Here is a 13,352-nt window from a genome sequence, read left to right as displayed (position 1 = left end):
AAGCCTCCTTATTCGTAGATGATGTCCTCCTTTCTCTCAGCGACCCGATACAGTTGCTTCGAGTGGTGCAGGGTGAATTGCATAGCTTTGAGCAAGTGGCCGGCTTTAAGGTGAACTATTCAAAATCATTCATACTTAATCTTACCCTCTCCCCTGCGGAGGTGTCTCGGCTCAAAATCACAACACCTTTTCAGTGGGCGAAACACTCCTTACTTTACTAGGGAGTTCGCCTCAGGGCTAAATTGAGCGACCTCTACAAGGCGAACTACCCGCCTCTTCTAGCCCAGTTTCAACAAGACTGCAAACGTTGGTCGCCTCTTTATATTTGCTGGTTGGGACGGATTAACGCTGTTAAAATGTCGGTTTTACCAATTTCTTTATATTTATTCCAAGCACTCCCCATTGAACTGAACGCCCCTTTGCTACCAACCCTCCGTTCGTTGCTCCTTTGGCAGGGGGTAGGTCCCGCCTCCCTCTTCATGTCCTATGGCATCTGTGTGCCCAGGGGGGGCTTGGCATTACCTGATTTTACCTTGTACTACCAGGCTACTCAACTAAGGGTAGCGACTGAATGGTCGGTTAGGGAATCCGAAAAGCACTGGCTGCATATGGAGCATACCGTGGTGGGGAGGTACATATGGGATGTGTTATGGAAGCCTAAACAATTCCTCCCTGCAAACGCATATCTCAGTACTCCCAACCCCCCATTTGGGATAGGGTTACCAAGAGAGGGGGCTGGACTTCCTTCCCTTCCCCATACACGCCTATACATTTTAACCCCGACTTTCCCCTGGCACTGCGGGAGGGATTCTTTGATCGCTGGAGACAGGGGGACTGTCTAAAGATTGCTGACCTGTTTTGAGACGGGGAGCTTAGGTCGTTCGAAGAATGCAGGAAAGAATTTGCACTGCCACAGAGTGAATATTATCACTAATTACAGCTTAGACATTGGGTTTTGATGCCTCCCTTTTGGGAGGCGGCCTTGAGGGAACGTACGGCAATGGAGAAATTTGCGGCTCCGCGGGCTGGGTCCATGAAGGGGGCCATGTCTGCCCTTTACGAGATGTTGCTTTCTACTACCTTTCCCCCACGGGCCAGATTTATGCAGTTTTGGGAGCGGGTGTTGGGGAGGGATATTGATGAGGGGGAATGGCTCCAGGTCTGTAGGGATATTTGCAAGCACAACCATTCCTTGTCTCTTCGAGAAGCTCACTATGAACCTCTCTATGACTGGTACCTCTACCCCACTAAGCTTTAGCATATTTTTCCAGACACTTCCGAGCAGTGTTAGAGGGGATGTGTCCTGTAGGGAGACTTTAGACATATTTGGTGGGACTGTCCTAAGATTCGTCCTTTTTGGGATGAGATTCTCTCTCATATTAAAGATATATTGGGCTATCCGATTCCGACCTCCATTGACTTCACCCTTTTCGGGCTTCCAGATCCCCTCTTGCTTCGACAAACCAAGATAGACAAAGCAATTATGTGGACTTGTTTAGGTGCTGCCAAGCTCACTCTGGCTGCTGCTTGGAAGAAACCCGAGGCTCCGGCTATTTCCTTGTGGCATGCTCGTTTATGGAGAATCACATCCTTCGAACGCCTGGCGGACATCTTTCAGACTGATTATGAAGACTTTGCCCTACGCTGGGGTCCTCGGGTGTCCTATCTATCCCGGGGCCTGCCTTCTGCGGTATGTCCCCCAACTGTTCGGGCTATGCATCTCTTTTAGTTCTAGTAGCTCGATGTTGACTGATGGGCCTTGATAGACTCCCTGAAGGTCTAATGGTCTAGTCTATGTGTCTCCACTAGTGCTTACATTGTCACCTGCATTTGTCTCAGATGTGTAATGTTGATCTATTCCTATTGTTATTTTGTCACCTCCGGATGGGGGTGGGTGGGACCGAGGGGGAGGAGGTTGGGTTGGTGGGGGGAGTTCTTTGTTTTTGGAAAATAGGTATCATTCAACTGTGCAGGGCGAGGCCCCGCCTGGAGACTTTGCGAAGCTGAACTTTTCATAGCTATCTCTGTTGTTACCCGGGCGATTGCCCGCCTCTCGTATCATTGAGACAGTCTTTTGTGTTATGTGGTTATGCTTGATGCTTAATAAAAAGACACTTTTCAAAAAAAAGGTGGAGCTTCTCTAACTTTAACCTCTCACTGTCCGTATTATATTCTGTTTGATGCACTTATACTGACTGCTCTCACTAATCAATCTAAGCATGGCAACTTAATTTTTAGAATGCAATTTCAAATTTCTTCATATTTACAGAATGTTTCAAAGTTTTCAATTTTACATTTTGCTTCTTTATTAATATATATACCTTATTATTCTGTTATTAATATTTAGGGCCTCATTACGATGTTGGTCGGAAAGCCTTCCAACCGACTCCTTGACGGAATTCTTCTTGACTGACTTGGGTTTGGGGAGTCCGCCTGACCGATTACGATGATTCTGAACACCGTTCGGTCCGACTACCATTGACTTCAATGGCAGTCTGTGTCCTGACTGACAGGACAGGCTCCCATTGAAGAAAAGGGCAATTGCAGAAAACCTTGCACACTGTGTCGGGCACCCCTTGGTGCCTGCCACACTGTGCATGGTTGTAAAGAGGGGTCCCATTGGTACCTCCAAGTGCCCTAACCAGTGGCCTTCTGGTGAAGGGGGGCCTGCAACAGGCCCCCAAAGTCAGTTTCCGACAGGCGTTCCGTGTCGGACAACCCAATTTGGAAAAGCTGTCCGAATCTGACATTGTTATGTCAGTTTCTCCGAATGCCTGAAAGACCAAACGGTTACCTTCTATGGTAATCGGTCGGCTGAAAATGTTTCCGAGCCAGTTGGAGACATGGGTTCCGACTCTGGTTATGAAAATTCGAATGCCATTCAGAGCCTTTCCGACTAACATCGTATTGAGGCCCTACATTTTCTAAGCAGTAGGGGACCCCTGAGTAGGCTTTGTGAACCACCAGGTGTCCCCAGACCACAGGTTAGGAATCATTGGTCTAGAAAGAAAGCTCGGAACCTAAATTCTGGTGAATATCAAGGGGATATTCACCAGATATCTATGGAAGTAGAATGTAGCATTAACAACAGAGAGTAAAAAGGGATTCCACAGTAAAGGCCAATTGTTTCAAAGAAGACACTGTTAAGCTACCTCTGGTAGTAGCAGGAGTTGCCAGTCTTTTCATGATACATTTTTTTACAGCAATGCTTTGCTACTGGAGTCTCCGAGATATTTGCTCGAGAGGCTCCAGAGAATTCAGGAGGCAGTAGCAAAACTTGCACTTATGAGACCACGTCGGGCATCTTCATCTCTAGCTTTGGCAGAGTTGCACTGGCTCAAAGGGTACAGTTTAAGTCTCTTTGCATCGTGTTTAAGGCTCTACATGGAACTGGGCCCAAGCCGCTACAGAATAGGTTTGGGTGTTATGCTCCCATTAGCCAATCTGGGAATCATACCCAAAACAAAGAAAGTAACTATGGGGGGGAAGAGAATTTGGTATGGCAGCTGCTCGCCTTTGGAATAGCCTCCCCTTTGAACTGAGACAGGTACAGGATTTGATGCTTTTTCATAAAAAAATTAAGACCAGGCTTTTTCCCAGAGTATAATCTTTTCAGTATGATCTATAGCATCCCCTGTTGGTAAATATGTGTATCATAGCACCAGGATACCCGTAGGGTTACAGTGCGCTTTATAAATATTCAAACAATACAATTCAAAACAACTCTGGTTAATCTGGTCAAAGCAGAATCCTTTACAAAGGGTGATAAGCTATGGGCCAAGCCCATCAGTATCAATACAATATTTCAACTGTGTCCAGATGCTCTCTAAAAGATAAGCATTTAATCTAAAGTTTAAAGGGCAATATACAATATTACTACACTGTGTCCATACTGAAATCTTTATAGGAGCAGTGCCGCCTCACATGCCTTTATATAATCCCTTAAAAATGTTTCTGTTGTCTCTGCCTCACCATGTTTCTTTGGGGTTGCTCACGATGTGACCTATGCATCCACCATATTAAGCTCATTCTGTTTGGCAAAAAACACAGAAGAAGAGAAATGGGTAGTAGTGATCATCATCATCCCATCTGTTTCCTCTACTTAAGGATTCCACTTTCTTTAGTTGTTTTGCGCTCTTCCCCTATTGGCCAGTGTGATAACATCAGCACACACACCATTAACTACTTCATATATACACCACAGTATACTAATTTCATTGTGGTAGTTTCCAAACTATGCTGATAATGAAGATTAAATTTGCAATATAAAGAAACTATCCCAGGCCTTTTACCTTTGGCTTTTCATACAAAACAAGCATCATAAAATGGTTAGTGTTTGCATTGCCATGAATCGATTAGCGATTTGGATATCACTGCACAATGATGCTTGCCTTCTTTTTTTCCTATTTATTTCTCCTTATAGAATCAAGAACATTAAAAAGACCTTCAAACAGGATGACACAGAGGTGGAAGCTCTGAGGGGTAAGTCGAATGTGTGGATCTTATCTTATTTGCTTTATTTCTTATTGCTGCACTTCACAGTTAAACCCCTTAAATGATTTTGCTGCTTTGCTAATGGCCTGAGCTCATGGACACTATTTGCAACATCAAGGAAATACGCGTGGTCAGGAAAAACTTTTAAAGTTGATTATTCTTTTATCCTCTCTATTACTTGCTCTTTCTGTTCCCATTCATGTGCATATATAGGAAGCAGACACCGAACCCTAGCACATGAATGAAAGAAAAATAGAAAGTATATTTGTCCTCTTGTCACAATTTAACCTAAGCATCTGACTGATTAAGCCTTATTAAACTATTTGCACCAGGAGGAATTTAATAGAGATTGCAAAGGAGACCACACTTCATATGGTGCATAAGATTAAAAATCAACCTATATAATATTTATGAGGAATCAGGACCTGCTGGTAGTGTCCGCACACTCTTGACACATTTGAGACAAATGGATGCTGGTTTTCTGACTCTGAGGGTTCCCTGGGCTCTGCTAGGCAGGCTCAGGACCAGTGTTATGTTTAAACACCCACATGTATAGGGCACACTATGTATTAAATACACTTATAATTGGCCTGACCTACCCATTAAGTCCCTAGTGGATAGTAGGTTAAGGAGATGAAAACTACCTATAAGCCACTAGTATATAATAGAGAGGGCAGTGTAAAGACCAGCAGCCTTTGTTGCACTTGTATTTGTGCAATGCTGAGAGCCTGGGGTAATTGTAAATGCTGCCTTGTGTTGCAGCACTGCTCTTCAAAGTAAAATCTTCAAAGTAAATTCACTGTAAACTTGACTTTTGTGATAGGGGCAGTTTAAAAGTGATAGTCTTCCTTATTTGTACATTTTGGGTACCACCCCAGGTCTCCCATAGGGGTCTCAGAGATGGGGAGTGACATGCATATAAGCAGGGTCCCTATAAAAGGTGTTTTATAAACCCTGGTGAGCGACAGCTGCCATTTTGTTTTTACCCAGTGTAGGAAATATACTACAAAGTCACCATTGGTGCTGTAGGCACTGTGAAGTGTTAATCTACACCAGTGTTACCTATTTTGCAGCCCACATGTCTCCACTAGATGCCTGGGGGAGGGTGGGGGGGTCCTGTAATTATGAGCTGGGTCTTTATAAAAGAGTTTTTTTAAACCGTGGTGAGGAAGAAGTTGCAAATTTCATTTTCCCCATTGTAGAGAGTGGTCCTTATAGGCTAACATGGCAATATGTTATGGATGCATAACTATTGCTAGGAAAGTATGGAAAAATACTATTGAAGGACTGAATAGAATGGTATTGATAAATCCAACAATTTGTCATTTCTGAATTTAACCTAACTTGTCCAGAAAAACGTTATAAGACTATCTTTTCTGTAAGCCAAAATCCTGCCTCTAGCACTCTTCCCGGATTGGTCAGCCCTGCGGGGATTAGCCAAGCTGCTTTGATTCAGTGATGTGCGTCCAGGCCAGGCAAAGGATATCTGATGGAGAGAGCTCTCTGGGGCACAGGAATGCCAGAGCAGGGGGACAGGCCATAAAGCATGAGCTTTAAAGAAAAGGAGGATGGGCCAGCCTGTCAATCAAGGCCAACCCCTCTTCCTATAAGATGGGGAGGCTTAAAGAAGGAATATGCTGAGGTCAGGGGAGGAGAGGTATGGAGATGACCCACACTGGGAGATGGTTTAGTTAGTTCTTGCTGCCCTGCTGATGTTTCAGCCATCATGGATCTTGGTAGAACAGTGCTTCCTGGAACAAGACTATGCCACACTTTGGTAGAAGTTGTCATGTTTTGGGGAGCTCCCCTGGTTATCGCCAGAGACCACTGAATGAATATGGTAAAGCTGCATAGCCTCTCAGTTCTGCTGCCTGAAACTACAGGAAGAAGGAACATTGTCTTGCTGGAATCCTGATCTGCCTGCGTGGTGAAGACAGCACCTGCTGCCCTATCTGGGGCTACAGCTCTGAAGATTTTGCCTTGCTTCTAGAAGTTGTAAGGAGTGGACTCCCTGCAGCTACAGGTTAACAGAGCTTAACTGACCCTTTTTCAGCCGGTGTCCTCCTCCTAGAGTGTGTCCAGTGGAGTTTTAATGGATTGACCAAGTGCATTGTGGGAATTGAAGTACAGAAATGCCAAGGTGCATCGAGTAGATTCTGTACCCTTGGATTTGTGTTTTATCACTTGGAACCCAGCAAGAGACTTCCTGGAAGGACCTCCAGAAGTTTGGGAAACTGTTTGGAAAAAGCTCCATGAGGAACCGACTCAACCACCTTCAACTGCAACCCAGCCCAAATTCCATGTTCATTCTGCTAATGAGCTCTAGAGGTTTGACTTCCAGGGCTTGACCGGGAGCTTGCAGAAAGTCAAGCAAGTGAACTCTCACCGAACCCCAACTGGTGGAGAGCATCGAGGGCCCCTGGCAGAAAAAGCCCAATTTTGACCGAGACCTCCTGCATGGATTATCTAAGCAGGACTTCACTGCTGTTTGCCTCAGACTTTTACTTTGTCCCGGTCAAGCAGGACCAGATGCCCAAGAGGGGCACTATTGGTTTCTAAGCACTAGAAAGTGATTATTTTTTAAGAAATTAATATCTCCAGTTCCCTACATTTGATTGATTTTGGTTTGATGGTCATTATAAAGATGAACATATTTCCTATAAATTGGTGTGGGATTTTTATTGTGTGTTGTGTCTTATTTATTTACTGTAGTTGTGTTTTTAAATTAAGCGTTCTTGCTCAGTGTTAGCTACCAAGGGTTTAGAAAGGGACTAATTTAAAGATACCCTATTTAGGACCCAGTACCAATTAGGAGGCCCTATTGCCTAGGTGCTTGGTGCCTACCTACCACTCCCAATTACCCACCTTTGAATGAATGAATGAATTCGGATTTCTAAAGCGCGGGTAGCTGCCCCGAGGCGTCCAAGCGCTGAGCATATCTCTGAGGTTTGAGTTAGGAGGGAGGCAGAAAATTTAAACCTTTAAACATTATTGTAGAATTGTCCGTAATGATGGCCTATCTATTCATGCTTGACTCAATGATGTGTTAACTAAACACATTTTCTTATCAGTGCAACATGCAGAATGCCTCATGGCACTTTAACAAAACAATGTAGAACGGTAACCTGGGAGGATTTGTAGTGCTCTACCTGTTTCACAAGCAGGGCCGGACTGGCCGTAGCGGGCACCTGGCAATCCCCCGGTGCGCCGTACGGGTGGGAGCCGGTTTTGGGCCCCTGGGGGCCATTTTTCTTACAGGGCCGTTTTTGCAGCACAGCTGCAAAATCGGCCCGTAACAAAAACGGCAGAAAAACGGCCCTGCCAAAGTGCTCGGCTGCACCCCCAACACCCAGGGGTGTGGGTGGATGGCCGGCCGAGCACTTTGTCAGGGCCGGTTTTTGTTACCAGTCTGGCCCTGTTCACAAGGCTACCTGATAGATGAGCCACATTGTTTATCTTTTCTGCAACTTCAGATGATTGCCCTTCTTCACGAGGGCTTCTGGAAGGGAGTTCTATAGTTGTGTGCACCATTCAGATGGATCCACAGTTGCCCTTCTCTTTTTTTCTGCGATAAACTAAAGTGAGCATATTGCCTGGTCATACAGTTTTGGAGTGCAAAAAAATGATGGATTTAGGCCCAGATCTCTGTACTGGGGTGAATGTATGACATTGTTCTGCATTCTGTCCATTAACTGTGGTTTTTGCATTTGTCACCCCGAGTGGGATGGGTATGCTCAGACGTGAGTCCCATGCTCTCCACACCACTGGATTCAAGTAAGCCGAGCTGAAGACGGCTGGAATGCCAGAAACAGGTCCTCGGAAGCTTGTTTCCGGTCCAGGGAAGGCATGACTTGGCAGTTTGGGCTGGACTGTTCCCATGAGGCTCAGGGTCAGACTGATTTGCATATGGCCATGTCTGAACTGGGGTGGTGTGGAGTGCAAAAAAACGATGGATTTAGGTCCAGATCTCTGTACAGGGGTGAATGTATGACATTGTTCTGCATTCTGTCCATCAACTGTGGTTTTTGCTACCTGTTTCACAAGCAGGGCCAGACTGGCCGTAGCGGGCACCTGGCAATCTCCCGGTGCGCCGTACGGGTGGGAGCCGGTTTTGGGCCCCTGGGGGCCATTTTTGTTTAAGGGCCGTTTTTGCAGCATAGCTGCAAAATCGGCCCGTAACAAAAACGGCTGAAAACCGGCCCTGCCAAAGTGCTCAGCTGCACCCCCAACATCCAGGGGTGTGGGTGGATGGCCGGCCGAGCACTTTGTCAGGGCCGGTTTTTGTTACCAGTCTGGCCCTGTTCACAAGGCTACCTGATAGATGAGCCACATTGTTTATCTTTTCTGCAACTTCAGGTGATTGCCTTTCTTCACGAGAGCTTCTGGAAGGGAGTTCTATAGTTGTGTGCATCATTCAGATGGATCCACAGTTGCCCTTCTCTTTTTTTCTGCGATAAACCAAATTGAGCATATTGCCTCGTCATACAGTTTTGTACATTGCAAGATGCTGTCTGTGTAAGCACTGATTTCATTCAACCTTATGTTATATCGGGGATAATCCTGCAAATGCCTATCAGCTTGTGACATCTCAGCATGCAGTTGAGCATTCATTTACTCTATTCCTCTAGGTGACCTGTGGCTAACATCTGGGAATATGGCATCAGATCTTTGGTAGTCTGCTTGTGGTGAAGTGTCTCTTGCTAGTGTTGCATTGATTGGTTACATTGGTGCATCAGCATTGTTTCATGAATTGATCTGTCCAGCTGCACACCTCCCACAGTGTGATAAACACTTTTATTGTATTTTTTTCCCCAAAAACATGTTTTGACCAGTCAACACATTTTTGCTGTATGTCTTTAATTTACTTCTTGGATTTTGACATTTCTGTAATATTCTGTAAATATACAAATCCTTGAATTGAGGTGCATTCATGGATGCATCTTTGAAGTTTTAAATCATTACATCTTTCTTTGTACATCCAGTATGCAAGCAGGTGGTCTCTTAGTAAGCCCCCCTCAGAGTGAGTCTGTTGTTATGCTGTGTCTTATGTGGTCTGCTGGTGAAGGCCACTTCATCAGCACAATCTCAGATTCCAGTTTCCACCATTTACCAGGTGGTTCCTTGCTTGTTGGTTTCCCATTTTTTCTCTTTTGGTTGAGGTTTGTAAATTAGTTTTTCGGCCTGGGTGTGTATTTATTTATTTATTTATTTATTTATTTATTTATTTATTTATGTATTTCATGCCCCATCCTATAAAGGGCATGTCTGGGCTCTGAGGGTTCCAGAACACTGGGGGCACACTCCATAACATTCTTTGCTATAAGTACTTTACTGTCATTTTAGTCATGTAAACAGTACAAGTAACAAACCATACTTCAGTATTCCAATGCACTATATAAACTCCAATGGGCAGATACGGAAATGCCATCTATTAAAATATATTCAAATTCGCCCAGCACCTGAAAATAATAGAAATTCTCTACGCACATTCCTCATATATTTTCAGGGACCTTTTCAAATAACTGCCACTTGTGTTACATCTTCAAAAGGTGTCTAGGTTGTATAAAACATCAAATCAAACCTCTCAGATGTAATCAATTGTCGAGCCCTTTATTACAATAGTAGAGAAATGTACGCATCGAGCATCCTCGAGAGGATAAAACATTGAATTCAGATGTAATGGATGTATCATTATCAAGCTCACACAATCAACATCATAATGCATTCCTATTTATTTTATATGTATAATGTTTTTAACATGGGGCCTTAAGCATCACCCAGCAAGTGGTAGAGTGGAATTATCCTGAAAGAGTCGGTCAGTGTAAAGTTGATAACGTGCTTATTTGCTCTGAAGATTTTAACACAAATTTGTAGTATAGTGACCACTGAATGCATGATATTGTTTCCAACCCTACTTCTCTAGATCATTCAATAACTTAGGTAATGCATCAGCTAATATTGCATTAAAGGTTCCACATGAATGTTTTAATCCAAAATTCATTGTGTCCATGAACCATACACATCATTTGTGAGGCTGATCTACTTGCATGCAACATACTGAAATTGAATCTGTATTTGGCAATAATAAAGTAAACATGTCTATTATAACTTGCTGTGATAATGTATGTTTTACTGAAAAGAAGAATATTTACTCAGAAATGACCATCCCAACAAATAATTTGAATTTCCCATGGCTTATTGTACTCAAATGTTTGAAAACAAAAAATAATGTTTAGGATTCCATGGCAATATTTAAAAAAAAAAAGGCAACAACAAGGAATGAGGAGGGTCTTTGAAACTGCTTTGAGATTGGTTATGACACAAAAAGGTACACAAGCGCAAGTGATCAGGATGGAGCTTACATCTCTTACAAGCAAATGATTGATTATTATCTAAGTGTATAAGGTGTGTTTATTTATTCATGGCTTGTGATAGATGCTTGTCCCGTAGATGACTTAAACCATCAAAGGCCAACCACATAGTTCAAAGAAGAAATCTAGGTATAAAGTCAAGTCACTTTCCTGTGTTTGTTCCTAAGCACCTTGTTTTTTATCATTATGAACAATTTTGCTCAGATCAATCTGACCAGCACTATTTGAAAAATATTATGCGTGACTTTTAAATTGCTGCCCTGAATTATTTTTTGGGAGGATGATAACTTGCTCCCTTACCTTTACCCTTACCATGTCAACCTTAATCAAACTGTTGCTATCCTAATAAAGACCCAACAATTTTGGAAAGGGGTTTAAACTTCAACACTTACTCTAGTTACACATTGCTAAAAATGCCAAATCATATCTTTAATACTATAACAAAATTAGACAAATCATTGTGTTTATCTTTTCATGTATTGTTATGTATTAGTCAAAACCATCTCCACTAGACAAGATTCCATTTGTTCTACTGTTAAAATAAGTGGTATATACACAATCCATAGGCCTCTTTAGTCACGTTCAGCCATTTCTTCCACCCAGGGCCCTTTGTTTTGGACTTGTTTTGATTTGGTGTTTTTGTTTGCCTATATTACTAACTGTAGGTTTAAATCAGTCCTGAGGGCATATCGTTCTTTCCTTGATAAATGTGTGTCTGGTAGTTGAGAATATGTCTCCAATGTCAATGCAGGGTGGTAATCCTCCCATTAGTGATTAACTGCATGAATAAATCATCAGCAATTACAACAGACAAATGCAGACGGGGTTGTGCCTACAGTTCTGGCTCAAGCTTCCGTGTCCGTGCGGAATCACCTACCCATCACCGCCGAGCTCGTTGTACCGACCCGCCGACTACTCAGGTGGTAATTAGTCCAAGACCATTAGGCATAAGATTAACCCCTGAGGTAAAACTACACGAAACACATGACACCAGCATGTTTTTCTTTCTTTCCTTTTAAACTTCACCTTCACTAGGTCCTGACGAATCGCGGGAAATTTCCCAGGCGAGAAACATGTTGACCAACCCTCACTCTAGTCTCGTCTAGGGTTACGCTACCTAATCTGCCGTCACCCAGCGAGCTAGTTCCACTTTTTTAACTGCAGTAGGGGGACCCCCAGAATAAAGTGTTTTCCGGCACCCCCTGCTACATTTTAATCACTTTTTCTTCAGGAAACTTACTGCCCTGACCCACATACCCGCAATTCACCAATAGGCTGTTGGACAAAAAGATCTCCGCCAAAGAGCCCCTCTCTGAGGTGAGCCCGTCGGGGATTGCACCGCCTCCCCGACGAGGAGCAACGCCTATGATGAAGCATGACACCCTTTCAGGTGTGTGAGGCAAACACGTCCAACATAATGGATGCCCAAAGGTGTAAGACACACACCTACGGTCACGCCAGTCTGTTTAATCTTCTTTAGGAACAGTTCAGCACTCTCCTTTGTTGAAAATGTTTGCATGCTAACAGTTATGGCCATATGGTGGATAACCGGTGTCAGGTCTTACAAGCTGCGCCCTTATCGCAGGTGCGCATGCGCAGCTGAGCCCGTTAATTACTCAGTCCACCCTTGCAGCCGAGCCCGTTAGTTACTCGGTCCACCCTTGCAGCCGAGCCCGTTAATTACTCGGTGCAGCCGAGCCCGTTACTTACTCGGTCCACCCCGTGAACTTCATTTAACCACTGAAGAAGGGCCCTTACTCGCGTCATACCCCTGAAGCTGTAGGAGGGGCCAGTGACCCCTCCTCCCCCTGGGCGGACACCTCCAAAGGATGATGCCGCCCCCTCAGACCTTAAAACAGCTGCTCACCGGTCATGACCTTACCGCCACAGGCCAGCATTGTTACCCGACGATCTGGCCTCCCCCCTTCCTACTCCTAAGAAAGGTCATGCTCACCTCGCCCAACCCTCTAGCTATGCCAAAATGTTATTCGACCACAGGACGTTCCCGGCCTCAGTCAAGTGTACCCCGTCCCGCAGGTAGAAATGCTCCCCCCCAAATACAGCCATGGGGAATCGTCTGCAACCGGGGGGCTCGAAATAATTTGTCCAATTGTGTGTTGATCCTCTTTACCGAGTGATTCAACGCCTTGATCGAGTCCCCCCCTCGCCACTGCCACCGAGGAATAAGTTGTGACCAAACTACTGTGCAACCCGGGCATGTCCTGGACACCCACCCCGCAGTGGAGATGATTTCCTCTATAAGGATGCGCCTCCCCAGTTTGGCCAAATCGTTCTCCCCCAGGTGAAGTATCACCACTGACGGGTGGCGGGTTGCTGAGATAGGAGTTCCCGAAAGTAATCTCTGAACTGGCTGATGCATAAGCCTCCCCTCCCAAAGAAGGAAACAGAAAATCCCATTCTCTCGGCCCTTCTTTTCCTTTCATCTGAAAGAAACACATGTTTAGCGCGCCGCACATAAGCGTGGCC

The 13,352-nt window shown here is 44.5% G+C and overlaps 1 protein-coding gene across 2 annotated transcripts in view; it reads left to right on the top strand.

The window, feature by feature from the left end:
• LOC147702338 (ATP-binding cassette sub-family A member 9-like) overlaps positions 1 to 13,352 on the top strand; it is a 1,822,583-nt gene that overhangs the window by 343,684 nt on the left and 1,465,547 nt on the right. For both annotated transcript variants that reach the window (XM_086930970.1, XM_086930969.1), the window contains exon 10: positions 4,424 to 4,482. In XM_086930970.1, coding sequence (XP_086787096.1) covers positions 4,424 to 4,482 — 59 coding nt within the window. The remainder of the gene's footprint in view (positions 1 to 4,423; positions 4,483 to 13,352) is intronic.

This window comes from Lissotriton vulgaris, chromosome 7 (genome assembly GCF_964263255.1).
Source record: "Lissotriton vulgaris chromosome 7, aLisVul1.2, whole genome shotgun sequence".
In the NCBI taxonomy this organism is placed as follows: Eukaryota; Metazoa; Chordata; class Amphibia; order Caudata; family Salamandridae; genus Lissotriton; species Lissotriton vulgaris.
This window is presented reverse-complemented; position numbering and strand designations above follow the sequence as displayed.